The sequence below is a fragment of the Ovis canadensis genome, chromosome 4 (assembly GCF_042477335.2).
Source record: "Ovis canadensis isolate MfBH-ARS-UI-01 breed Bighorn chromosome 4, ARS-UI_OviCan_v2, whole genome shotgun sequence".
NCBI lineage: Eukaryota > Metazoa > Chordata > Mammalia > Artiodactyla > Bovidae > Ovis > Ovis canadensis.
In genome coordinates this window covers 92736895-92763792 of record NC_091248.1, presented here as the reverse complement: position 1 = coordinate 92763792, position 26898 = coordinate 92736895, and the positions used below count along the sequence as shown (strand labels likewise).

At 43.9% G+C, this 26898-nt stretch overlaps 1 protein-coding gene across 1 annotated transcript in view; it reads left to right on the top strand.

Annotated features, from left to right (window-relative positions):
• The window catches only part of HECW1 (HECT, C2 and WW domain containing E3 ubiquitin protein ligase 1), a 488368-nt gene that overhangs the window by 204800 nt on the left and 256670 nt on the right, over positions 1-26898 (top strand). Inside the window, exon 2 of the mRNA XM_069588229.1 lies at positions 25247-25571. Within this exon, the coding sequence (XP_069444330.1) occupies positions 25247-25571 (325 nt within the window). The remainder of the gene's footprint in view (positions 1-25246; positions 25572-26898) is intronic.

Genomic DNA, 26898 nt, shown 5'->3' with positions numbered 1-26898 from the left:
ACCCCTTCCTGGTGCCCAGACACAGTGGCTGCCCTTTGAGTAAAGGATGAGGGGAGTTCAGAAGGGGGTATGTTTCTGGGGTCTGGGGTCCCCAGCAGCAGGGGCTGTCATGTGTTTGAGATTTGTGACTTCTCTAAAGCAGAGTCCCAAGACTTGGAGCCTTTCTTTTGGGTCTGTAGGCTCTCCTAGTCACAGGTCATCTTATTGTAAGAAGTGGGAGGACTCTTTCCCCGAGGATCTGAAATAATTTTCATTCTATTCTGAATAGAACAATAACTTATAAGATAAATTCACAAGCACTATTCCATTGTCTTCCCACCTGTAAAGTCATAGTATTTACATTTTGATGTTACAGATGAGGAAATTGAGGAGGTTATAGATTACAAATCTAGCAAGCAGTAGAGCAAAGCCATTAGCAAGATTTATCATTCAGAATCTTAAAGAGCTCTGATCTTATTCATTTTTGTGTTTTATTCACATCTGTCTGCTTTGTATATGGGTTTTTCTTCTTGCTTTAAGGCTCTGATTTTTACTTAAATTTATTAAACTAAGTTATATGAACTTAGTATAACTTTTGTTATAAAATGAGCTGGCTCTTTTTAAAAAGAGCAAGCCTTACCAATAACTGGGAATTGCTAGGAAAATATTTATAGACATAACATAATTAATTCCTTGAGCCTTCAAGGCAAAGACAGGGGATGGGGGGTTAGGAAAGGGAAATAGGTCATTGTGAGAGCTTCCTGGTATTAGATGCTCGACAAACTGAATCAGGGTCTCACCTGGGGAGCTTTGAAAAACTGGGATGCCGAGGCCATGTATGTGCTAAGTCACTTCAGTTGTGTCCAACTCTTTGCAACACTATGGATTATAGCTTGCAAGTTTCCTCTGTCCATGGGATTCTCTAGGCAAGAATACTGGAGGGGGTTGCCATGCCATCCTCCAGGGAATCTTCCCAACCCAGGGATCAAACATCTTTTACGTCTTTTACATTGGTAGGTGGGCTCTTTACCATTAGTGCCACCAGGGAAGCCCCCAGGCCACACTACCAGCCAATTAAGTCCAAATCCCTGGGGGTGGGAACCAGGCATGAGCTACTTCTTGTTGTTGTTCAGTTGCTAAGTTGTTTCCAAGTCTTTGTGACCCAATAGATTACAGCATGCCAGGCTTCCCTGTCCTTCACCATCTCCCAGAGATTGTTCAAACTCTTGTCCATTGAGTCAGTGATGCCATCCAACCATCTCATCCTCTGTCGTTCCCTTCTCCTCCTGCCTTGGGCTACCAAGTGCTTCCTGAGTGATGACCAGTGGACTGAAAAATCAAGAACCACCCCTAAAAAATCAGTGGGAATTCCTGAAGTTCTTGAATCATATGCTGCTTGGATTCTAACTACTTATGGGAGTTCAGTCAGGAATGAAGTTGCTCAGAGTCACAAAAATGAAAGGACTCAGGGTGGTCAGAGGGGAAGGAAAGCAACTAGCAGCAAGGTTTAATCTCTGTTCTCCAAGGAAAATGCTTAGACATGGAAGAATAGGTCATACTGACAGCATGAGGAAGCCAAGCTGAGCAAAGGTCAGTGGTCTAAATGGGAGCACTGGGCAGAAGTCTCTTAGCCTATACTTATACCTTACAAATAAATGAGAGAGCACAGAGATGGGACTCACAGAGGTCTTGAACCTGTGTCCAAAAGTGAAAGGACAGACCAAGGGCAAGAACATCCTTGTCCTTGGTTCCAAGGGAAAACACTGAGGGTTGAGTCATGGAAGGCAGGTAGAGAGGCAAATTGAACATAGATAGAATGAGACATCAGCACAGTCCCAACAAGCTGCAATGGGGCTGAGGGCAGCAGAAAACGTGAAGCCCAGTGTTGATGCTGCCAAGACTGACCTATCCTGCAGTGATGGGGAGCCCTTAGGATGCCCCACTTTAGTCTGCAGTTAGGTTGGGTCCTCTGAAGAGTGTGGCACAGCAGGAAGCGTGGCTGTGGCATTCTCTGATCTTGCTTCCTTTCTCCTGATTATTTAGTTGATCATAGCTCAGTTTATACCCTGGAGAAAGTAAAGTCAGTTTCATTTTATATTTATATGATTTACACATTTATGTATTTCATTATATTTATAATTATTTAAAAGAATATTTCACAAAAATGCTGACAAATCATAAACTCTCAAAAATTGTCACTGTTTTTTTGTTACTACTCCTATTGGCAGATACACAGAGTTTCTGTTTGCCACTCTTAAAATGTTTTGTATCCAATAGGAATCCAGACTGCCACCCCTAAAAGAAATATCTCTCACCTAGAATCACACCACTTAGCTCTGCTGGAAGGTTGTGGTTACAGTTAGAAAGCAATGGATAGGGTTCAGGAAGTTCCATGATGCTCCATAAATGCCTGCCATGAACACCCTGAACTTCCCATGGTGGTCCTTTAAGGTCTCCATACTAATTAAATGGGAAAATCAATAGATCTGCAAAGGATTTACAACCACGATGGCAGTAAGAGCACTCCTTTATGCGCCCACTCAAAAGTTATTGAGTGATTTGCTGTGTCCCGGGCTTTAGGGAGATACAGTAGTGAACAAAACAGCCTTGACTCTCAGGAAATGTGCCTTATAATGGAAGAAGATGGACAATGAACAAATGGAAGCATATTTGTTGGTCACTGATGCAAAGTGCTATGAAGAGAGTGCAGGGGAAGGTGAACGTGAGGAAAGAATGCTAGTTGCTTCAGGGCAATTAGGGATGAGTAGATGAGCAGGCGATGAGTGATGTTGGAACAGAGGCCTGAGGGAAGGGAGATGAAGAGATGTAGGAAGAGCACCTTCTTCCCCTGGAGGAATAGCACCCTGGCCAACAGAGCACAAAGAGTAGAGGCCCTGTGGCACCACTTTGATCAGTGGACTGGAGGAATAGCCATGAAGTTGTGGCTGCTGGAGCCGAGGGAGGAGGAGGAGAAAGATGGGAGCTGAGGTCAGGGAAGTAGGGCAGGAGGATGGATCAGGGAGGTCTTAAAGGTTTTGAATTTAGACTGTGTGAGAAGGAAAGTATGGAAGGCTTGGCAGAGTGGAATGCATACAATTTATGTTTTTTAAAGATTGCTCTGGCTGCTGAGTGGGAAATAGAATATCAGTGGAGGGAGGAAGACCCATCAGTCTGGAGGAGACTCTGGCAGCTGAAGTTAGGAAGACCGCAGTGAGGGCGGGTGAGAAGTTGTGAGAGGCAAAGCATATTTTGAAGCGAGCATTGTTGGGTTTAGGCCAAGTTGGTCTGAGGTGTGAGCAGGAGAGGTAAGGATGTCTCCACATGTTCAGACTGAGCACCTGGAATAGTGGAGTCAGCATCTCCTGAGATGGGGAAGAACAGACCAGGGGCTGGGTTGACCAGAGCTTGTTTAGACTTGCTGTGTTAGAAATGCCATTAGATATTCATGCAGATGCAGCTGGTTGGAAGGGGAAACCCACCAGCATTAGTCATATGATTTTACTCATGTTACAAATGGGGACACTCTCCCCATGTCTTTTCTCATCAGGAGTGTGTTATATTAACATCTTTCTCTTAGGGTTTAACATCTCCTAGAGTTTCTCTTGAACCACCAGGACTGCTTTGTTAATGAGGGGAGGAGCAGGATTAGTGGATAGACTGTAGCAAAGGCTGATAGATGCTGGAGTCACAGATCTCCTGAAAATTGGATGTGTTGAGGTGACACTGTCAGAATTCAGTGGGCAGAGCAGGGAGGGAAGAACAAGGTGCCCATATGAATTTGGGAGGGGAAAAAACAACAGGGAGTTCTGGTAGTATTTTTCTTGCTTGATATTTTTTCTGGGAACATTATAATAAAGTTTTCCAAATCTTATTCTTGAAGATAAAATATGTATTTGGAGTAAATAACATTTTTGCTGGGAAAGGAAATACACAGACTAGAAGTCTAGGAGTTACAAGCGTGAGGTCCAAAGCTCCACTTTGCTGCTCTTTGTCTCTGGGACCCCAGGCAAGTCCCCCATCAAAGCCCAGCTTCTCCTCTGATGGGGACTATGATCTGTCTCTCTGGCCATTGCCACCAAGAGGATTATGTGGCATGACAGCTGAGAAGCCTCTTATAATTGACCAATGTTATGCAAAAACTTGCTATTATTATTCACCCACCTCTTCTATCAGAGTTGTTTTTCTAGAAGTTTGTGTCATCCCATTACCACCCACCCTTCCTGGAGAATGTATAATGGCATGTTCTCCCCTATCTGGGATAGTAAATTCCAAAGACAAACTCCTCTGCCTACATTTGAGGCTCCCCAAACCCGACCCCAGCCTGTCTCTCCTGCCTTATCCTCACCTTCCAATTAGGTCAGTATTCTGGTGTGCTGGGCTTGACTGGATGCAGGCTTCATATGGACAGAACCTTCTGGTCTCTGTAGTTCACTGGTTTGTCCCATTGTCCACAACAGTGCTGGCTGGTAGCAGGCATTCAGCAAATATTGTCCAATGAAGGAATGGAACGCAGACTCCTAGGACTTGCTAAATGCTGTTCCTGTATAAATGGTAGCACCACCCAACAAGGTGGACATTCTGACCCCTTTCTTAGGCTTCCCTGATCTTCTTACTTGCCAGGAGTCTAGAATGGAAGAGAAAGAGGACCTGGAGACAGTTATTAAACCTGTTGGTGGATCAGGTGTGTACAGGATTGGCCTGGCCCACAGGTGGCACAGGAGAAGTGGGTGGGATGGTCATAATGTCCAGATCCCATATTGACAAGTGGCAGGTCCCTGCCAGTAGAGTATCCGTGAAACCTGCAAGGAGTATCCAGTGTATGAGGCAGCAGAAGGGAGTCTTGGGTGCAGCATCTGGGGAGACTGGGTGTTGACGTGGTGGAGACCTGAGAGCTGATGGTGGGACTGAACTGCAGGGACAGTTCCCTGTCCAAATAGAATGGCAGGACAAGGCAAGGACCCAGTTTCAGAGGACAAAGGAGAGATATGAGGTTTCCATCAAGATAAGAGTAAGAATACTCAATAGTGAAGGAGAAACGTCAACACTTTGGCCACCTGATGCGAAGAACTGACTCATTTGAAAAGACTCTGATGCTGGGAAAGATTGAAGGTGGGAGGAGAAGGGGATGACAGAGGATGAGATGGTTGGATGGCATCACCGACTCAAAGGACATGAGTTTGAGTAAGTTCGGGGAGTGGTAATGGACAGGGAAGCCTGGTGTACTGCAGTCCCTGGGGTTGCAAAGAGTCGGATATGACTGAGTGACTAAGCTGAACATGTACCATTGTCAAGAGCCCACCTGGGCCTATTACCTCACCTCAGTTCTCTTCAATTCTTACAACCATCAGGGGTAGTTGTCCAGCTGATGAAACTGAAGCTCAGAGGAAGGAAACGTTAGGCCTTTCTGGCTGAGCATAGCTGACTTATGACTGCATCACTAGTCACTGATACAGCCACCACTTTACATAGGGGTGTCCTGATCCAAAGCAGATGCTCTTGCCTCCATATCATGTGGTCCCAGGGAACCAGCCACAGTCACAGGGAGCCAAGGGGGAGATAAGTTACTAGAACAACCAAAGCCCAGATAATAACCAAGTTACAAGGTCACAGCAGAATAGAAGCAAACTGGATTTCATGCTGCATCACCAAATTTCCCCACTAAGGACTAAGCATAGGAGTGGTTCAGAGCCTCAGAAGGAGCTCAGGGTACCACCAGTAATAAGAGGAGTGCTGGAGTACAGAGCTGGGCAGGTTGCTGATCTTGGATAACACTCTCCTCCACCCAGCCCTCTTCATGCCACCCTGTGCTCTTCTTTGACTTTGCCGTAGATGCAGGAAAAACCTCCCAGGGAGTTGTGGTTGCTCTGCATTCAGCTCAACTCTTCTGTTAGTACAAGGTAAACTTGGGAAGTTTGTATCAAAAATGCTATATTGCCGGCATCTCCACCTTCCCAAAGTCTAGTCCTCAGTCTTGAGCATCTCGTGCTTTAGGGCACTCTCCAGAACTAAAATGAATTCTCTGGTATGGCAGTGAGATTTTGTTTCTCTAAATTAGGAACAACTTTAAGTGCATTATATAACCCAACTTTAAACCCAGAGGGAAAAAGTCTAACACACATTAAAGGAGAAGCCTCTTGGCGCCAGCTGGCCAAAACGTATTGCTGCATCTCCCGTGTCCTCAGATGCTCGGGTACTTTGCACACTTCCCTCATCTCTCTTTGAAAGCAACATGCACATCCACACAGGTGACAAGACCACAAGAGGGGAAACCTTCAAGACAATGGCAGCAGTCCTACAAGCCAGCCTTTCTGGGGCTTGCAAGTGGGTGGTGGGAGGGAGGATGTTTCTGAGAGAGCATTTTCTGGGCAAAGAGGAGTGAAATGACTCAGAGAAATTCTCAGGGGTTGGCTGTCACTGTTGCTGTAAAGCTAGCTCCTTCCAGTCCTGTGAGAAGCAGCCTTATATAAGGCTAAGCCAATGCAGGTTCGTCCCTTCACTAACACCTGGCTCTTTAATCCCCAATCCCAGTCCAGCTTTGGCCGTAGCAACCAGCCAAAGGAAGAGGAGGTCAAGTCTTATTTTGTTGAATCAACTGAAGTTTGGAGGGTCTTCCCACGTGGCTTGGATTGTAAGGAATCTGCCTGCAATGCAGGAGACCTGAGTTCGATCCCTGGGTCGGGAATATCACCTGGAGAAGGGAATGACTACCCACTCCACTATTCTTGGAGAGGGCCAGTGATTTGTTTAGGATCACACAGCAGGTGGAAGAGTATTTAGGCCCAAGTCAGTCTGACTTCAGAAGCATTTTGCTCCAATACCTAGCCTTTATACTAACTGGGAAGGACGTTCCCTTGTTCTGCCATCTTGGGTGCAGGCAGCAGGATTGACTGAGGAACATACAGGCACGGCCCCTAGATCAGCCCCTTCTTGGAGGTGAGGCTTTCCATAGAATGCAGGGAGGCGGCCAGAGGCAAGAGGGAGCCTGGATGATTGGTGGAGGAGGATGTCTATGTCACACACGTATTTTCCAGCCTCTCTAAAGACTTCCAGATCAACCTTTGTTTCTATTCAGTTATCTCTCCATCTCATAGCCCATAGTCAGTAAATAGCATCTACATCTCTCCATCTCAGTCAATAGTTTCTACATCCCTTCGGTGAGAGAGAAACAAAGTGATAGCAAGCCTATTCATACCAGACAAACAAAAGGAGATCCACTAAATCAGTTTTAAATATTAATGCCATCTGTGACATCACCACATTGGTTTTTTAAATTAATTTTTATTGGAGTACAGTTGTTTTACCATGTTGTTAGTTTCTACTGTATAGCAAAATGAATCAGCTCTACATATACACACATATTGTTTTTACGTATTTTTAAAATCCCAAATCTATAAATGAAATAATGCTTTTGACTTGAACATTTTCACTAATACATGGTCATGCCAGCTTAATAGCATTACTTTTAATGGAGAAAAGTTCACTTCAGTCGCTCAGTCGTATCCAACTCTTTGCGACCTCATGCCTCTAGGCCTCCCTGTCCGTCACCAACTCCCGGAGTTTACCCAAACTCATGTCCATTTGAGTCAGTGATACCATGTAACCATCTCATCCTCTGTTGTTAGAGCAATCTAAATTTCTAAAAATAGAATTAGTGTGATGATTATTATGAATATATGTTAAAATATTGTAACTTTGAAATTTACATGATGTATTTTTAATAAGGGGAAATCTTATATATTGTAACAGCTAAATGTAAAAACCAGAATGCAAAAATATGTGTTGTCAACCATCTAACAAAATGCATAAATAGAAAAGGAAGGACGATTGGCAAATGACCACTCTGGTGTTCTCTGTGTGGCAAAGTTAAGGAGGCATGAATTTAAAACTTTTTAAATTTAAATTTAAACATAATTTAATTTTTAATTTTTGCATATTTTTCAAACTTTTAGCATGCTTCTTTTAAAAAAATTTTTGCCACATCCCTTGGCATGTGGGACCTTAGTTCCCCCACCAAAGATCAAATCCACGCCCCTTGTATTGGAAGATAGAGTCTTAACCACTGGATCGCCGGGATTAAGTCCCAGCATGTATCTTTTTTATACTCAAAAGTCTGAACTCAGAATTTCCTCAAGTGCTTGGAATTTGCAGAATGTGCCTCAGCTTTCCTTGATGCCCAGGAAAGGCTGTGGGCATGTCTGCCCAGTGGCAAGGGCAAGGTGTTGTGGTCCTTACAAGACACACCCACATGTTTGACTTTGAGGTCAGCAGCACAGCCGTTGACACCATGGGGCAGCTCCAGCTAAAAGAACTGCTGGAGACAGTCTCCACGCTCATCCACCACTGGTGCTGTCAGGTCCAGAGCAAACTTTTCTGTTACTTTCACTCGACAGCTAAGGTGTGTGGCCCCTCTGACCACTCTAGGTCAAGAAATGAGGCCAGATGTGAACTAAAGCTTGTGAATCCATTTAGGAAAAAACTGTTCCAAGGTTCTTCCTGGCACCTCTCAAGATGCTGCAGCCCTCAGGATGTGCTTGGCAACCTCAGTAGCTCTGCTTCTGGCTGGAAACTGCCTCCTTCTCCATCCTTTGCTTCGCCAAGTCTGACCCATGCCTTCAAGGCACTTAATACACAGTTGTTGCTAAAATATCCCAATAGCCAGCTCCTCTTTGCAGCTTTCTGTGATCACCACCCATTAGAGATAGTGATGAATGCTTCTGGGGGGATTAAAATACAGCTACCTGAACCCCATCCCAGTCTGCTGAATCAGAATCTCCACGAAGGTGGGTCATTTGTTTTATTTTTAATTTTGCTCATACAGTCAGATTTTTCTGCCTCAGTTGTCTTGACTTGAGTCCAGGGATCATGTCTCAAACAGCTAGCACAGACTAACCAGACTACATATTCAGTGGACATTGTTAAAGAGAATTGAATTATATACAATTGAAGCAAGGGCACAGTGCAGTCCTGGTATTTAAGTCCTTGCCAAAATGCCACAATAACTTTTGTTTGTTTATTTCTGACACTTCCTAATGAGCAGATGGAAACATGTTAATTATAGAGATTGCTTTTCATCATCTTTCAGATGTTTTTTGCATCCTCTGAAGCAGAGGCTGTGTGGAACTAGCCTTTTTGTTGTGTGTGGCCGGTATTCTCTAGGGATAGTGCTGCAGAGGCGGCCAAGAGGAGAAATGGTTCAGGTATACTCAGAAGGAGCCAATCACTGAAATGGTTTGCAGGGCTTTCCAATCACCAGTCCCAGCAAAGATTCTTCATACCTCCTCCTCTGCATAGGTAAAAATGAAAATTGCTACCCAGATTTTGATGGTTTCTCAAGATGGGGGAAGTGTTTTCTTCGCTACATGAGGAGCTGCACGGGATTTGGCTCCAGGCATCCTTCTTCAGTGTGTTGATAATGTGTCCATTGAGGGACTTCCCTGTTGGTGGTCCAGTGGTTAAGGCTCCAGACTTCCACTGCAGGGGCCATGGGTTCAATCCCTGGTTGGGGAATTACCATCCCACATGCTGCATGGCATGACAAAAAAAATCCCCCAAATATACAGTTGTATGTTTTTTTTAATCCAGTTTAAATATATGTCCATTGAAGCATATAAGAAATAGAGTCATTCAGTTCAGTTCAGTCACTCAGTCGTGTCTGACTCTTTGCAACCCCATGAACCGCAGCACACCAGGCCTCCCTGTCCATCACCAACTCCTGGAGTCCACCCAAACCCATGTCCATTGAGTCGGTGATGCCATCCAACCATCTCATCCTCTGTCATCCCCGTCTCCTCCTGCCCTCAATCTTTCCCAGCATCAGGGTCTTTTCAAATGAATCAGCTCTTCGCATGAGGTGGCCAAAGTATTGGAGTTTCAGCTTCAAAATCAGTCCTACCAATGAACACCCAGGACTGGTCTCCTTTAGAGTGGACTGATTGGATCTCCTTGCAGTCCAAGGGATTCTCAAGAGTCTTCTCCAACACCACAGTTCAAAAGCATCAATTCTTAGGCGCTCAGCTTTCTTTATAGTCCAACTCTCACATCCATTCATGACCACTGGAAAAAACATAGCCTTGACTAGACAGACCTTTGTTGACAAAGTAATGTCTCTGCTTTTGAATATGCTGTCTAGGTTGGTCATAACTTCCTTCCAAGGAGTAAGCATCATTTAATTTCATGGCTGCAGTCACCATCTGCAGTGATTTTGGAGCCCCCAAAAATAAAGTCAGCCACTGTTTACACTGTTTCCCCATCTATTTGCCATGAAGTGATGGGACCAGATGCCATGATCTTCGTTCTGAATGTTGAGCTTTAAGCCAACTTTTTCACTCTCCTCTTTCACTTTCATCAAGAGGCTTTTTAGTTCCTTTTCACTTTCTGCCATAAGGGTGGTGTCATCTGCATATCTGAGGTTATTGATACTTTCTCCTGGCAATCTTGATTCCAGCTTGTGCTTCCTCCAGCCCAGCATTTCTCATGATGTACTCTGCATATAAGTTGAATAAGCAGGGTGACAATATACAGCCTTGACATACTTCTTTTCCTATTTGGAACCAGTCTGTTGTTCCATGTCCAGTTCTAACTGTTGCTTCCTGACCTACATATAGGTTTCTCAAGAGGAGGTCAGGTGGTCTGTTCTCTTTCCCATCTCTTTCAGAATTTTCCACAGTTTATTGTGATCCACACAGTCAAAGGCTTTGGCATAGTCAATAAAGCAGAAATAGATGTTTTTCTGGAAAAAAACAGAGTCATTAGAAAGTAGTAATGCAGAGTTTTTCTAAGAAAACTCAAACTGGGTGAGATTTAAAGTGCATGTCCTGGATCCTTTATATTGTGGCTGGGTAAGCACCATCCCCACCCCACCCCCCGACTCCAGCCCTGAATTTGTATTCTTCTCAGTAACTCCTATGGCAGTTGAGTATGAAATATTCTATAGACTATCTTGGACTGTTGTTAGTTTTTAATATGAGTGTGAGCTGGTTTTCCAGGGCAGATATAAACCATAGCTTGTACTCTAATTCATATTCCAGTATTTGACATGTGCATTGGTTGACTTAATGACTAAATAAATGGAGTTTGTCTGGGAAAGGCACTGTTAGCAGTTTAAAGCCATTCTGACATGTGGCTTTAATGACCTTGGAATAATTTTATTAAAGCAAGAGTAAAATGCTGGCCTCTGACTGTGGGTCATAATTAAGCTACCAAATTGGAGTCTGTCACTTCCCAGGACTAGTGTGGATGAGACTGCTGCTGCTGCTGCTAAGTCGCTTCAGTCATGTCCGACTCTGTGCAACCCCATAGACGGCAGCCCACCAGGCTCCCCTGTCCCTGGGATTCTCCAGGCAAGAACTGGTTGTCTGCAAAGAATAAAACTAACATCTTGAAAGTATATGCACTTAAGACTCCTTAGCATGTACCTGTGCCTCTTGCTTCCTCAGAACTAATGTTTCGTCTTGAACAGCCTTTCAAAAACCTGAATTACTTCATTTTCTCATTTTCCTTTTAATTCTGCTGTCTCTTGGGTCTTTGCACAAAACCTTCAGGAGCACTTTGAAGGGCAGCCCAGGCAGATGACAGACTGTCTGTTGCTGCCACCCCACCAAGTGAAGGCTGTACCTGCTGCTCCCTCATCCCTGGAAGGATACAAAACTTTCATCTCCGATGTTTTCTGCCTACACGGTAAAATGGAAAATTAGAGATGTTATCTGAATAATTAATTCCAGCCTCAAAAGAAAAAAAAAAGCTGAAATATCTAGATTGTTGAGACTTCTGCATTTCTATTTGTCTGAGTGTAGGAAGCTTTTCTTGTGAGTAATTGAAGTGGCAGTGAGGGCCCTGAATATATTACTCTATCACTGAGACTCAAAACTTCTAGACATCAGCTTCAGAGTGAAAACTGTCTTAGCCAATTGATAATCATCTAGTTTGCTTCCTGGGGATGGGTACAGAGAGTCAAATTAACTTGTATTAAATTTTATGTAAATCCATACCGTACTATTGAGCAAAGATTTCCCCGTGGTCAGGAACCAGTGGGATAAGCCCTGGAATTTGTCATTTCACTGTGGCAGCTGTAGCTTTTGTGGATCACAGACAAGCACTGGTGACAGTCCCAGGCATACAAACAAAAAATACAACTATGAAAAAGCCATTCCCTTTTTCTACCCTGTAAAATGAAAAATGCTCTAAATCCCAGCAGACTGCAGCACTTCCCCATGTGTTCATAGAAGGCAATGGCACCCCACTCCAGTACTCTTGCCCAGAAAATCCCATGGACGGAGGAGCCTGGTAGGCTGCAGTCCATGGGGTCACAAAGAGTTGGACGCGACTGAGCAACTTCACTTTCACTTTTCATTTTCATGCTTTGGAGAAGGAAATGGCAATCCACTCCAGTGTTCTTGCCTGGAGAATCCCAGGGACGGGGGAGCCTGGTAGGCTGCCATCTATGGGGTCGCACAGAGTCAGACATGACTGAGGCGACTTAGCAGCAGCAGCAGAACAATCAAACAAATTAATCAATGTGACCGATTAATGTCAGAAGGGACTTTTTCTGTAAAGTCTGTTAGAGAATTTCAGTAGTAAGTGTGATGTGAGTGCGTTTGCATGGTAGTCGCTATATTTCTTTTCTCTACTGGTTGATTTTCCTTCCTCTCACTTCAGCTGTCCCAATCATTTTATCCTAAATCACTGAAGATAGGCCTCATTCTTTTTTAATAGTCCTGGCTCTTTCTTATTTCCTTCTTCTTCCAAAGATAACTCTTAATTTAAACCATCTCTGCTGGCCTCCCTCTTATAGCCTGGGTGCGGAGATGGCACAGTGTGCAGTGGGTAAGAGATGAGTGACAGTTGAGGACCACAGGCGAGAAATATCACAGGAGCAACCACAAGGATGACAGGAAAGAAACTTGGGAAGGAACATATCACCCAGGGTGTGAGCTTGCCGCTGCCTCTCAAGGGAGGCAGAGGATGGATATGAAACAGAGAGAGAGAGACCAGATGTGTTTCAAGTACATTGCAAAATCATAAATAGTTTACTGTTCATTTCTGCTCTAAGTTGTCTTCCAAAAGTGGTTTTATTGTTGTTGTTCAGTTGCTAAGTCATATCCAACTCTTTGCAACCCCATGAACTATAACATACCAGGCTTCCGTGGCCCCCACCATCTCCCAGAATTTGCTCAAACTCATGAGTCAGTGATGCTATCCAACCATCTCATCCTCTGCCATCCCCTTTTCCTCCTGCCCTCAATCTTTCCCAGAAACAGGGTTTTTTCCAATGTGTCAGCTCCTCACATCAGGTGGCCCAAGTATTAGAGCTTCAGCTTCAGCATCAGTCCTTCCAATGAATATTCAGGGTTAATTTCCTGAATATTTGATCTCCTTGCTCTCCAAGGGACTCTTAAGAGTCTTCTCCATCACCACAATTATTAACAGCTGAATTTGTATCAGCTCTGGATGTGTTCTTCCCAGGCATGTTGATAAGAGAAGGAAAACACTGCTTCTGGTCCTGTTCCTCTGTGTCCTGATGACAGGCGACCATGACTAGGTTCACGGCCCTAGTGACTGGCTCCTTTGTTAGAGCTAAAGTCCAAGATGGTGCCTTCCTATCAGAGTCCCGACAGGTGATCTGAAAAAGCAGTGCAGACAATCTCCCACTCCTGAGGTGACAGCTGTACAACGTCCATCTGCCCTTCTGATAACTTCCCTTAGTAGCTTGGCAGGGACTTCTGTCAAGTTACTCCTGAAGGAAGTTGTTCAGTAGCATTTCACAACATTTGTGAAAGCACAGTGGAGGTGAGCCCCCTACTGTATCTTCTCCTATCTCCAGAAGGGCTCACTCTCCCCAAAAGAAACACCCCTCTTCTTACCTTGGTGCATTTGGCCTTTAAGTCAGTCTTGTCTCTATTTTAGTTCCATCCTTCCCCACTGCTCCTGTCCCAGGCATCCTGCCTCTGACACACAGGTCTTCTTCCTGTCCCCTGAATATGTGTGGGCAGTCTTTAAAGCACTCATGCCTTTGTATATGTTTATTTTGCCTAAATTAAACTTTCTCCCCTTCTCCCTGAAGTCTTAATTTCCTTCCTCATCAGACAAAACAAATAGTTCTCGTCCTGTCATTTGATCCTTCTAAATTTATTTGTCACCCTGTACTGAAATTATTGCTCATGCATCTTTCTTACCACAAGATAGTAGCCAGCCCAAAGATTACAAATACAGTATGTTCCAGAAAGTCTAATTTGCTCTGTATTGATGTGTTGGGCAAGCTTTGCAAATGAAGAGTGAAAAAATCTTGAAATGTACTTCTCTTGATTAGTTCTGACGAGCAAATTATTCTGGAGCACATGCTACTAAATGACGCAGAGTTTTCCAACAATAAAATTAGGCACAAGTACCATGCGTCGTAGGATGTGCCACATGGTACATGACACTCCTGTGCTCTGGGATGCATGTGAGATCCTAGTAGAAGCAGGCCACGGGATACCTCTGTGGTCTCTGTAGCCGTGCCTTCAGATTGCTCTTTATTTACACACCCCCTCGAGGACCCAGGATGTACCTTGTTCATTTCCCTCTCCTCCTCTCACAGTGAGATTCAGCGCCTGCTTTGCAGATGTACCGAGGGTTTAGACTTCAGGGACCATCTGACTGGTGGAGCTTCTCCATCCATGTGGACTTAACTTTCAGAGTTGCTGTAGCACAGGTTTCCCCAGACACAGCAGGTTTCTTGCTCTCCTCCTCATTGCTATAGAATGATGCTTCTAAGTTGAGCAAATTGTATTATTTCCTAGATCAAATCTCTGCTGTGGCTCACCATCCTCCAAGGGAGGAGGTTGTTTGTCTTGGTGTGGCATGGAGACCCTGCCTGCCGCTCTTCCAGCCATGCTGCCTGACTCTCTGGCCAGTGCCCGGGAGAAGCTCTGCTGAACCTAGAAGCACACCAGGCTTTTCTGCAAAGCTGTGTCTTTACACACTGAGTTTCTTCTGCCTGGATTGCAGTTCTCTCCATCCTTGCCTGGCTGGTGACATTCCTACTGCTCCTTCCAAAGACAGCGTCACTGTTCCCCCACCTGGAAAGTCCTTCCCAGCATCCATCTCCCTTCCACGGGGGTCCCTGCCCACCTCTCCCTTGTCATTGTGTCATAGTTGACTGCTTAAATGTCTGCCACCTGTGCAAAACTCTTGGAGGAGAGGAGTACTGTTTCATTTATCTCTCTCATCTCATCTCATCTCCATTCTCAATACTGAGCATGGCTTCTAATATATAGTAATGACTCAATAAACATGGAGTCTTTGGGATCAAGGAAAGGAGAAGAAAACCAAGAGCCAAGTTTACTGAAAAATCCACCCAACTGGCCAGGTCCAACCTTCCAGGGGTGGAAGATTTTAAAAGAGAGTATCTATACAGCACTCCGAAGCTTCACAGTAATCACTTACTTTGGAGTATTAACTCCAGTATGTGTGCAAACTTAGCCCCTCGTTTGAAACCCTACTGAAATGTCCTTCTTACATCTATATTCATTGTCTGGCTGTGTTGCCTATTAGCTGCCACATCTAATCAGGATCATGAAAATAAGAGGGAAACCTCCTCACATTTTCCACCAGCCTGATGTCCCTTCTGAGAGAGGAAGGCCCTGGGTTCCCTCATGGCTCTGTCACTCACCTACTGAGGTCAGGAGTGGCTGCTGCCCTTCTGGGGACCTCTGCTTCCTACTGGGGAGGACAGGACCTCCTACAACCCATTTTAGGGGTCTGGGTGACTCAATCCCATGGTCATATTTGGGAGACAGGAATGTAGCCAAGCAGCGGCCCTGGGTACATGTGTGATGGAGAGACACCGTCACACACGTCATTGGCTCAGCTGCCCTGTGGAGTCAGGAGAAGAGATGCAGAGTCAGGATGTTCCTCGTGGCTGCCTAGCACTGGATGCTGAGAAGATTGGACATGCAGACATTCGGCTCCCCTCCACTTCCAGGGGCCTCCCGAGGGGTCAGCAGTGTCCCTGGGAACTTGGATGGCCCAGCCTGGCCTGACCACTGTGGTTCTGGGAGATGAAGTATTAGGTTTTCTCCTGCAAGCATCAATAGGTAAAGAAGGAGCTTTACCAACATCTGTTAGTATGGGACCCTCCTGAGGAAGAAAAAGCCCTATTTAGCATTGGAAAGGGAAGGACAAGAATGTTTTTCATATCTGGGCATGACCATTCATGTTCTGTCTCTGTCATTTGTCTGTTCTGTCTCTTTCCGTTCACACACACACACACACGCACACACACATAGGAATACCACTTTCAATGACCTTTCTCTTTAATGTAGAACAAAATGAAGCACCAGAGATCAGGGATTTCTTGCAAACACCACAGGAAGCTTCCCCGCCCTTCCCCAAACTATCTCCTAACTGCCTTTCTCCCCATCCACTGTTTCACTCATACAAACCGCCCAGATTTTGACAGCTTGGTTCTTGAATGCCTCCAAACATAAACCTCCATAGAGACACAAAGCTTCATCAAGAAATTCCAGACTTGACGGAAACAGTGAAGGGCACACACCCAACAAAGCGTGGCAGGGCGTCCTGGTCACCCATCTTAGGCACAAGCAGAGAGAAGGCATCTGGCCCACAAACAAACCCCTTCCTCCCCAGTCAGTGGGGCCCCAGAGAAGTGGGGATGGGACTGTTAACTCTAATCAGTGTTTTGTTGGACTTCATTGTCGGTGATAAGGCTTTACGTGTTCCTAAAAGAATGGCTTGACTGTCATTTTAACCAGTTAAAATCCCAGCTTCCTATGTGGATATTCCCTGGCTTGGCTTGACTTGCTTGTTAAAATCTTCTCTGCCTTGTGTTCCCTTTCAGCCAACAACGTATGGGATTCTATTTCTTCTTTCAAGAAAAAGAGCCCACACAATTTAGTTTATGTAACTTTGTGATATTTTTCTGCACAACGGCCAGCACAAAAGATGGAGTTTTCAACACATGGCTTTGAGACTAAAAACATTTTGGAGGCACAGTTTCAGGGCCGGGTGCCCAGCTGCTGAAGATGATGCTATTGCAGCCACCTCCCACTCTTCCTCCTCAGACAAGCCCAGCCATCTGGTGGGGTCAGGGCCACCTCAGCCCCTCACACCCACCTCTGTCCCACAGCCTCACTCACAACAGCACAGGTAGGAACGTACCGGCAGGACTCAGGTCTTGGGATATGAAATGGGAGAAGGGACCTCCCTGGGGGCCATATTTTGTCTCATTCTCAAGCCTCGCTTCTGACCAATGTCATTTGAAAACCAATAATACGGGGGATTATGGGCACAAAGTTGTGTGTTTGAGATGAAAGAGGCACTGAGTTAAGTTCCTGAGAGCAGAGAAGAGAGCACACATCATGGACTCAAGACAGAGGAGGCAGGTGTGTCCCAGTCTTCGTCACCTACATGCCCGTTCATTCATTCATTCATTCATTCATTCATTCACTGCATCCTTACCCAGCACTACCTTAGTTGGAAATGCAGACCTAAAAGAACTGGGCAGGGACCGCACTATCTTGGTGCCTACATCCTAGTGAGTGAAGTGAAAGTAAAAGTTGCTCAGTCATGTCCAGCTCTTTGAGACCCCATGGACCCAACAGTCCATGGAATTCTCCAGGCCAGTATACTGGAGTGGGTAGCCTTTCCCTTCTCCAGGGGATCTTCCCAACCCAGAGATCGAACTCAGGTCTCCCACATTGCAGGCAGATTCTTTACTAGCTGAGCCACAAGGAAAGCTTCTACATCCTAGTAGAGGGACACTAATAAGAAGTAAGTTAACAAGATAGTTACAGAGAGAACATGTCTGTAAGGCTCTGGTTTATTCGCATTATCAAGGAAAATAATAAACAGTCTATAATAGGAATGGAAAAGAGTTTTATTTGAGCCAAACTGAGGACAGCGTCTCAGACAACTCTGAGGAACTGCTCCGGAAAAGCATGGCTTTAAGCATAATTTTCTGTCTCATCAGAACAAAGAACATCAAACAAGTCAGGGTACATCCCTTCAAAGTGTTCAGAAAAATAGACCAGCACGTACATAGCCAGTCAGTATGACCTTAGCACCTGGGAAGGGAGTCTTGTAATGGAAGGAGTACCAGCAATGGCATCCCAGGAAAGAAGGCATTTAATCTTTACTTTTAAGATAGACATTCTTTATTTCTGGTCAGTGAACATTTTTCTTTAATAATTAAAGCAGATGTACAATGTATGTTTGATAGGCCACAAACTGGCTGTTCTAGTTAGTATGAAATTTAAGTTCACTCATGTACAAGCCAGAATGATTTCCTCATACCTCAATATGTGAAATTTTATTTTATCAGCATCAAGGCCAGAGAGCGAGATGGAGGATAAAGAACAGACACTGAGTTGAGAGCAAGAGGTTTGGGGCCTCAGGAGTGCAATAAGCGAAGGGGACTTTTGAATGTGGTCAAAGCACATAGCAGAACCCATCCATTCAGCCCTTAATATACTCTGTATTATGACCTCAGCTTTCATCAAAGATTTGTCCAAGCAATCTGCCGCTACATTTGTGATTTTAAGAAAAGATATTCATTTATGATATTGTTTACCACATCATGCAGTGTTTCCTACATAAAGTTGAATATGAAGCATCTTACAACTCAGAGGGAAAAAAAATATTCTCATATTCTGATTGTGAGAATTACATTTTCCTTTATCATTTTGACTGCCAAGAATCTCAGAGGAGAATCTAAGTCTCAATTACTGCAACTATATCTTCCCATGTTATAATTTGAAGAGAGTGCATCCGAGTGATCAAAGTGCCGACTTATAATCGCATTGTTGTTGTTCAGTTGCTAAGTCATGTCTAATACTTTGTGACTCCATGGACTGCATCTTGCCAGGCTCCTCTGTCCTCCACTATCTGCCAGAGTTTGCTCAAATTCATGTCCATTGCGTCGGTGTTGCTATCTAACCATCTCATCCTCTGCTGCTCCCCTCTTCTTTTGCCTTCGATCTTTCCCAGCACTGGGGCCTTTTCCACTGAGTCGTCTCTTCACATCAGGTGGCCAAAGTATTGGAGCTTCAACTTCTGCAACAGTCCTTTCTGTGAATATTTAGGGTTGATTTCCTTCAGGTTTGGCTGTGGTTTGCCCTCCTCACAGTCACATAGACTGGCTCAAATCCCTACTTCCTGCTGCAAGAGGTGCGACTTTGACATTGTTTATTAACTATTAAATATCTGAGCTGGATTTCTCACCAACATGGAAAGAGTGATACTTACTATGATTTTAATGAGATAATGTGCCAAGTTCCAACCATAGAGTAAATGCTCCTAATATTATTATCCTTTCTTATTGTTACTTCCCAATTTCTATCTGGCTTATATTTCCCTATTTCCATCTACATTTCTTTTGTTGTAAATTTTCTCAAATCCACTGCAGAAAGAAATATTATATAATTTTTTTGAGTTCCATTACCCGCCTGATGGCATAACAAGAGCTGAGGATAGGATAAAAAAGCTTCAGGCATCTACTTGCTCAAAATCAAATCTATTCATGAACTCGAAAAACTCTCATGTTCTTTCTTCCTGCTAAATAATGCCAGTTTCTATAACCTTAACTTGTATGCTCTAATGAAGTTTCCTTCAGGGCCTGTGTTTTTCAGTCACAGTTTTTGATTTCTGAGTGTAGAGGCATTTATTAAGAATCACTTTCTCTCTTCTAGATGTCTTTTGTCCACTTTCTTTTCGTTTCTGAGACAGCATTCACTCATAGCTTTATATTCCAAAACAGAAAAGCTATTAATGACTCTGTCAGTTAGAAATTGACACAGCCAAATCTTTTGTCTCCCTATGTTCTTCAAAAAACCAAAAAAAAAAGATGTACATAGTAACTTGTTCCTTCCCTAGAAGTGATGTTTTTTGCTTCTAGGATTCTGTCTCCTCCTGGAAGGTTTTGTTTTTTTTTTTTCCGCTGTTGTTCTATAATGCATACTAAACAGATTAAACACACATGGCCTATTCCAAGATTTAAAAAAATAATAACTGAAGAATACAGCTTAATGCAAAACATTTCAACAATGATGAATTATTTAAGTCAGAAAGTGAAACAAGTAAACATCATTATTAGATCTTCTGTGACAAATGGGAAATAAGCCAACAGATGGAATCGCACTCCCTATGAAGCAGGACATGATATGATCAGATTGTTTTTAGTGCTCACTCATTGGACCTCTTTTACAAGGGTCAATTAAAATATATGCTTAGTATAGCCCATAACTAGGGCTATAATTAGAAAATTACAATGTTACTGAACCAATAATTAGAAAACTGCAATGTAACTGAAATTGTTACTAATATTCTATGGTTTCCTTATCGGTGTCTACTGCCTATTAAGAATGTAAGAGAAGATAAGTGACATTTGAATTACTTGATGGAATGGGAAAAAAACTGGGATACAGTTAGTAATGTGGTTAACCTCTCTGCATCTGTTGAGTGAAGGAACTAAGAGAAAGAAGGGGAAGATTTACCTTAGAGATGAGGAAGAATTGTGAGGTTATAAATATTGGAATTGCTGTTACGGAAAGAGTGGTCTTTTATCCAGGGCTATTTAAAACGGGACAGATGCTCATCTCTCTCCCACAGTTCAGATGTGAGCAGAGAGTGATTAAACTGCTTCTTCTAGCCGGATGTGTCTATAGTTTAAACTAGAACACGTATGAAAGTCCTGGGGGGACATGGCCACAAAGAAATGACATGTTGGAAATCAGCCATCCACCTGCTGTATTCCAGAGCAGCTGTGTGAGTCTTTAACAAAACACCTGTTTAGGAAATGATGGCATAGAGTCTGACATTAGCCTTCTTCCTACATAACTGTTTGTCTCTATATTTTTCCTTCTCCGCACCATCTACTACTAACATCACATCTTTCTGCATTTTACATATTAGTCATTTTAAGCTCTTTATGGAATAAGAAGGGACTTCATTGAGTAAAATAAATTCTATTAAAGTTTTTAGCCCTTGTGTGTGTGTGTGTGTGTGTGCGCCAGATGTCATGCAAGTTCCAGGAGATACAAAGAACGGTAAACACTGGCCTCAGGCACTTCATAGCTTAGGGCACCACACAGGTCAACTAGAGATAACACAGTGAGTATCCTTACAGGGAAAATGAGATTCCTGTGGGATCACAGAGTAGAAAGCCCCTCTCTCTTGGGAATGGGGAAGGCTGTAAGGAGAGGTTACAGCAGAGTGCTGGAGCATAACCTCAAAGCAGAATATAAATCCTTCCTACAAGCATGAGTGAGGGGAATGTGGACAGAGCTGGGGTGAGGTGAGGGGGTGCAGCCTTCAAAGAGCAGCGCCGAAGTTGTCCTTCTAATCCAAGGAAAATGCCATTAATTCCAATCTAGTAAATTAATGAGAAACATCTTCCTTGACTAACGTTTCTTTCTGTGCTTTTGTTCCCACCATGTGGATGGTGTAAACTGGTGTAATTTGACAGTGTCAGGAGACTTGCCTGGTTTCCAGGGAATTCTAATTAAAAATACCACAGCAGAAGTCTTCAATGAAAGCAAAGCACTCTGTAATCTTCCTTGAGCCCTGACAGGACATAGATAAAAATCTCTCAGCCTCAACATGAATGCAAAAAAAAAAATTCCATTCAAACAGTAACATGACAAATAAAGGGAAGTTTGTTTTGTCTTTTTTATTTTTACCCACAAAGCAAAAGGAAGATCTATCCAAAGACTGGTAGATATGACACCTTTCCAAACATGCTGGCCTGTTCAGTGTTTGCAGTGTCAGTTTTTTAAGAGGAAACCTGGAAGGTCATAACTAGGAATGAGCTGAAGGTCTGCTGTTGAATGAATATTAAGTGTGAGGATCTGAGGACATGTGTGAGGACCCTTGGCCAGTACGAGAGGCTCACTGACTACCCGGGACCTCCATTTCAGTGGTACTTTCTTACTAAAACAATGCTGGTAGTGTTTCAGTAGTAGATGCTTACTTATTGAGCACTTACTATAGTAAGAGCTTTATTTGCATTTATCTCATTAAATTTTGACAGCAACCCATTTATAGATGAGGAAACGGAGGACTAGAGAGATAAGTAAGTTGTCTAGGGATACACAGCTTGGAACCTGGAAGGTGATGCTCCAGAATTGCCCGTTGTTTGGTCTGACTCATAATTATATACTCGATTATCTCATTTAATTCCAAGTCATCTATTTCTGCTTTATTGACTATGCCAAAGCCTTTGACTGTGTGGATCATAATAAACTGTGGAAAATTCTGAAAGAGATGGGAATACCAGACCACCTGACCTGCCTCTTGAGAAACCTATATGCAGGTCAGGAAGCAACAGTTAGAACTGGACATGGAACAACAGACTGGTTCCAAATAGGAAAAGGAGTACGTCAAAGCTGTATATTGTCACCATGCTTATTTAACTTATATGCAGAGTACATTATGAGAAACGCTGGACTGGAAGAAACACAAGCTGGAATCAAGATTGCCGGGAGAGATATTAATAACCTCAGATATGCAGATGACACCACCCTTAGGGCAGAAAGTGAAAAAGAACTAAAAAGCTTCTTGATGAAAGTGAAAATGGAGAATGAAAAAGTTGGCTTAAATCTCAACATTCAGAAAACGAAGATCATGGCATCTGGTCCCATCACTTCATGGGAAATAGATGGGGAAACAGTGCAAACAGTGTCAGACTTTGTTTTTTTGGGCTCCAAAATCACTGCAGATGGTGACTGCAGCCATGAAACTTAAAGACACTTACTCCTTGGAAGAAAAGTTATGACCAACCTAGATAGCATATTCAAAAGCAGAGACATTACTTTGCCAACTAAGGTCCATCTAGTCAAGGCTATGGTTTTTCCTGTGGTCATGTATAGATGTGAGAGTTGGACTGTGAAGAAGGCTGAGTGCCGAAGAACTGATGCTTTTGAACTGTGGTGTTGGAGAAGACTCTTGAGAGTCCCTTGGACTGCAAGGAGATCCAACCAATCCATTCTGAAGGAGATCAGCCCTGGGATTTCTTTGGAAGTAATGATGCTAAAGCTGAAACTCCAGTACTTTGGCCACCTCATGCGAAGAGTTGACTCATTGGAAAAGACTCTGATGCTGGGAGGGATTGGGGGCAAGAGGAGAAGGAGACGACAGAGGATGAGATGGCTGGATAGCATCACGGACTCGATGGATGTGAGTCTGAGTGAACTCTGGGAGTTGGTGATGGACAGGGAGGCACGGAGTGCTGCGATTCATAGGGTCACAAAGAGTCAGACACAACTGAGCGACTGAACTGAACTGAGTCATTTTGTGTGTGTGTGTGTGTTTTTTAAATTAGACTGTAATTACTTTACAATGTTTTGTTAGTTCCTGCTGAACAACAGAGTGAACCAGCTGTATGTATACATATATCCCCTTCCTCTTGGACTTCCCTCCCAGCCCTCCATCCCCCGCCTCCAGGTCATCACAGAGCATCGAGCTGAGCTACCTCTGTTACGCATCAGCTTCTCACTAGCTACTTTACACGTGGCAGTGAATATGTCGGTGCTGCTCTCTCAATTTGTTTAAATCTCCATGATAACACTATAAAATTCTATTGGTGCACATAAAGTACATGTAAACTGAAGAAAGGTTACACACCAGAGCAACCTTCCTTATTTTGGAGGCTTTACAAAAGTCTCTGAGCAAAGTCCCCTGTACAATGATCAGGTTCCTGTGATCCTCCTGGAACTGTCTGGAAGAGCCAGGGTGCCTGTGAGGTGGGCTGTTCATGAGCTGTTCCTGAGCTCAAGGCTGTGCCTGTGTTCCTGAGAAGTGGACTGGTTTCCAGGCAACACCGTGGTCCATCTATTTTCATACTGTTGCAGGGACAAACATTAGAAAGAAAAAAACAAAAAAGACATATGGTACCAATAGTGTGATAAGATGCTTTCTGAAGCCTGGCTTCTCTGCCAATAGTAATTCCATGGTTACCACCAGTGGGGCTAGAAAAAGTCCCAACAAGAGACTCAGATGATGAATAAATAGGCCTGACATATGGCCATTAAGGCCCAAGATTCCAAATACCAACACTGTCCTTAATCAGGTTAATAAACTTTTTACAAGTGCCCTGATCTTTGAAGATGGAAAAAATATGGACCCAAATTACTGCTAAATAGACTTATATCATCAAGAGTAGACTGGTGCTGAGTCTGGTCCTCCTGGCTGGTTAACAGAAACTCAATAACTCGCATTTGATGGATGTGTATAATAAGTTACAGTCCTGGGATCTAAACTGCATGATGTAACACATTTTAAGACCTTAATCTTCTCTTCTTAAAAACCAAAGTGCTATTAGTTGTACAACAGCAGGTTCTTTTATAGGCAGGAACCCTCAAAATGTACATTTAAATCCCAATTGTAGTACACTTTGATGAAATAAAAATCACCCCTGCTTGTTTCAAAAAAGAATCCTTCATTCCAAAAAAGAATCCTTCATTCCAATTCTACAGAATGCCCCTTCCCCCTGTTTTCGAAGCCATCTGCAGCAAAACAATCATGTTACTGGTCTGTATCAGCTCAGCTAGTTTGAAATGCTCCAAGTTGTAAACAATAAAAAAAATGCATTTTTTTTCTTATCAGATACAATATTTTCTACAGTATTAGCTCTAAGGGAGACATGGTCTTCTGAGGTTGGATTTTAGTGAAAACTGCAGTGTTTGAAGATTACTAGGATATCTGAGATCCTTGATAGGCATTTCAGGTGGTGCAGTGACCTGCCGTAGAATGAGGGTTGTAAATGAAAGACAGTGACCGCCTCCCCCAGCAGAGACAGCCTCTGATTCTGGGTTGTGTGTAGGGTCTCAAATGCCACAGAGATCACTAAAATGTGCCGTGATAATACCATCATTTACTGTAGAGAAAGGTAAAATTGGATCCAATTGAATTTAGCCAGAGAACTCAAGAGATGGCACTTTGGGGGCAGTCACACTGCAGGGTCATTCTGTAGACATTCCTGGCCTTCTGATACCAAGCAGGCTGGAGGGACCTGAGGGAGGCGGAGACCCCAGCAGAGCAAGGAAAGGCATGGCCCCTTGGTGAGTGTGTATTTCGTTCTTGCCTTCCCCACCTGAACCCAGAGCTACCACTTTGGCCCCCCAAAAAATGCTCTGGGTCTATTTCAAATCTTCCTAAAAGGGCTGCCCTCTCCCTGCTGGCATCCCCCAACCCAGCCTCCCTTCCCTGTTAAGACGATGACTGACTATGGAGCCAGCATCTCCCGCCCCTGCTGACTGTCTGTTTGCCCCCACAGAATCTGTACCAGAACAGGTTCTTAGGCCTGGCCGCCATGGCATCTCCATCTAGAAACTCCCAGAACCGACGCCGGTGCAAGGAGCCGCTCCGCCATAGCTACAATCCAGGCCAGTACCACAGTGTGGCCATCAGGACTGGCCCCCATGGTGCCGGCACCATCCCCCGCTCCACCAGCGACACTGACCTGGTCACCTCGGACAGCCGCTCCACGCTCATGGTCAGCAGTTCCTACTACTCCATAGGGCACTCGCAGGACCTGGTGATCCACTGGGACATCAAGGAGGAAGTGGATGCTGGGGACTGGATCGGCATGTACCTCATTGGTGAGTAGAGCAGCGCTTAGTGCAGAAGTAATGGTCAGAGCACGGTGGTTCAGGCGTTCAACAAGTATGTAGTGCATATTTCACTTTAAAGGATGCTTTACTGTGTCAGTAAACAGGATCATTTCATTAAAGTGCACGATTCACAACTGAATGTGTTATATGCCAAGAAGACCGCACGTGAAGGCATCACTTCCCACTTCTATTCAGTGGCAGAGAATTGGGAGATAGCAGGGCAGGATGCAGCTGGACACAAATGTCATCGTCATTGCAACTATATATTTGCTCTTCTACTTATGAGTGAGTGAATATGAAAAGCTTGATTTTAAAGTGAAAGTGTCATTTCCTCAGTCGTGTCTGACTCTTTGTGACCCCATGGACTGTAACCTGCCAGGCTCCTTTGTCCATGGAATTCTCCAGGCAAGAATATTAGAGTGGAGAGCCATTTCCTTCTCCAGGGGATCTTCCTGATGCAGGGATGGTACCCAGGTTTCTTGCATTGCAGGCAGATTCTTTACCGTCTGAGCCACTAGGGAAGCCTGTTTTTAAATCCATTTGTTTATAAGTCCAGAGCAATACAATATATGCAACCAAGATATGCACATATATGTGGAGTAATTTCAGCTTAGTTTTCAACACTCAGTTTAGTTAAGTCACTCAGTCATGTCTGACTCTTTGTGACCCCATGGGCTGCAGCATGCCAGGCTTCCCTGTCCATCACCAGCTCCTGGAGCTTGCTCAAACTCATGTCCATTGAGGCAGTGATTCCATCCAACCATCTCATCCTCTGTCATCCCCTTCTCCTTCTGCCTTCAATCTTTCCCAGAGTCAAGGTCTTTTCCAATGAGTCAGTTCTTCATGTCATGTGGCCAAAGTACTGGAGCTTCAGCTTCAGTCCTTCCAATGAATATTCAGGGTTGATTTCCTTTAGGATTGACTGGTTGGATCTCCTTGCATATTCCAAGGGACTCTCAAGAATCTTCTCCAACACCACAGTTCAAAGCATGAGTTCTTCAGCACTCAGCTTTCTTTATGGTCCAACTCTCAAATCCATACCTGCCTACGAGAAAAACCATAGCTTTGACTATATGGACCTTTGTTGGCAAAGTAATGTCTCTGCTTTTTAATGTGCTGTCTAGGTTGCTGCTGCATATGGACCTTTGTTGGCAAAGTGATGTCTCTGCTTTTTAATGTGCTGTCTAGGTTAGTCATAGCTTTTCTTCCAAGGAGCACGTGTCTTTTAATTTCATGGCTGCAGTCACCATCTGCAGTGATTTTGGAGCCCAAGAAAATAAAGTCTGTCACTGTTTCCATTGTTTCCCCATCTATT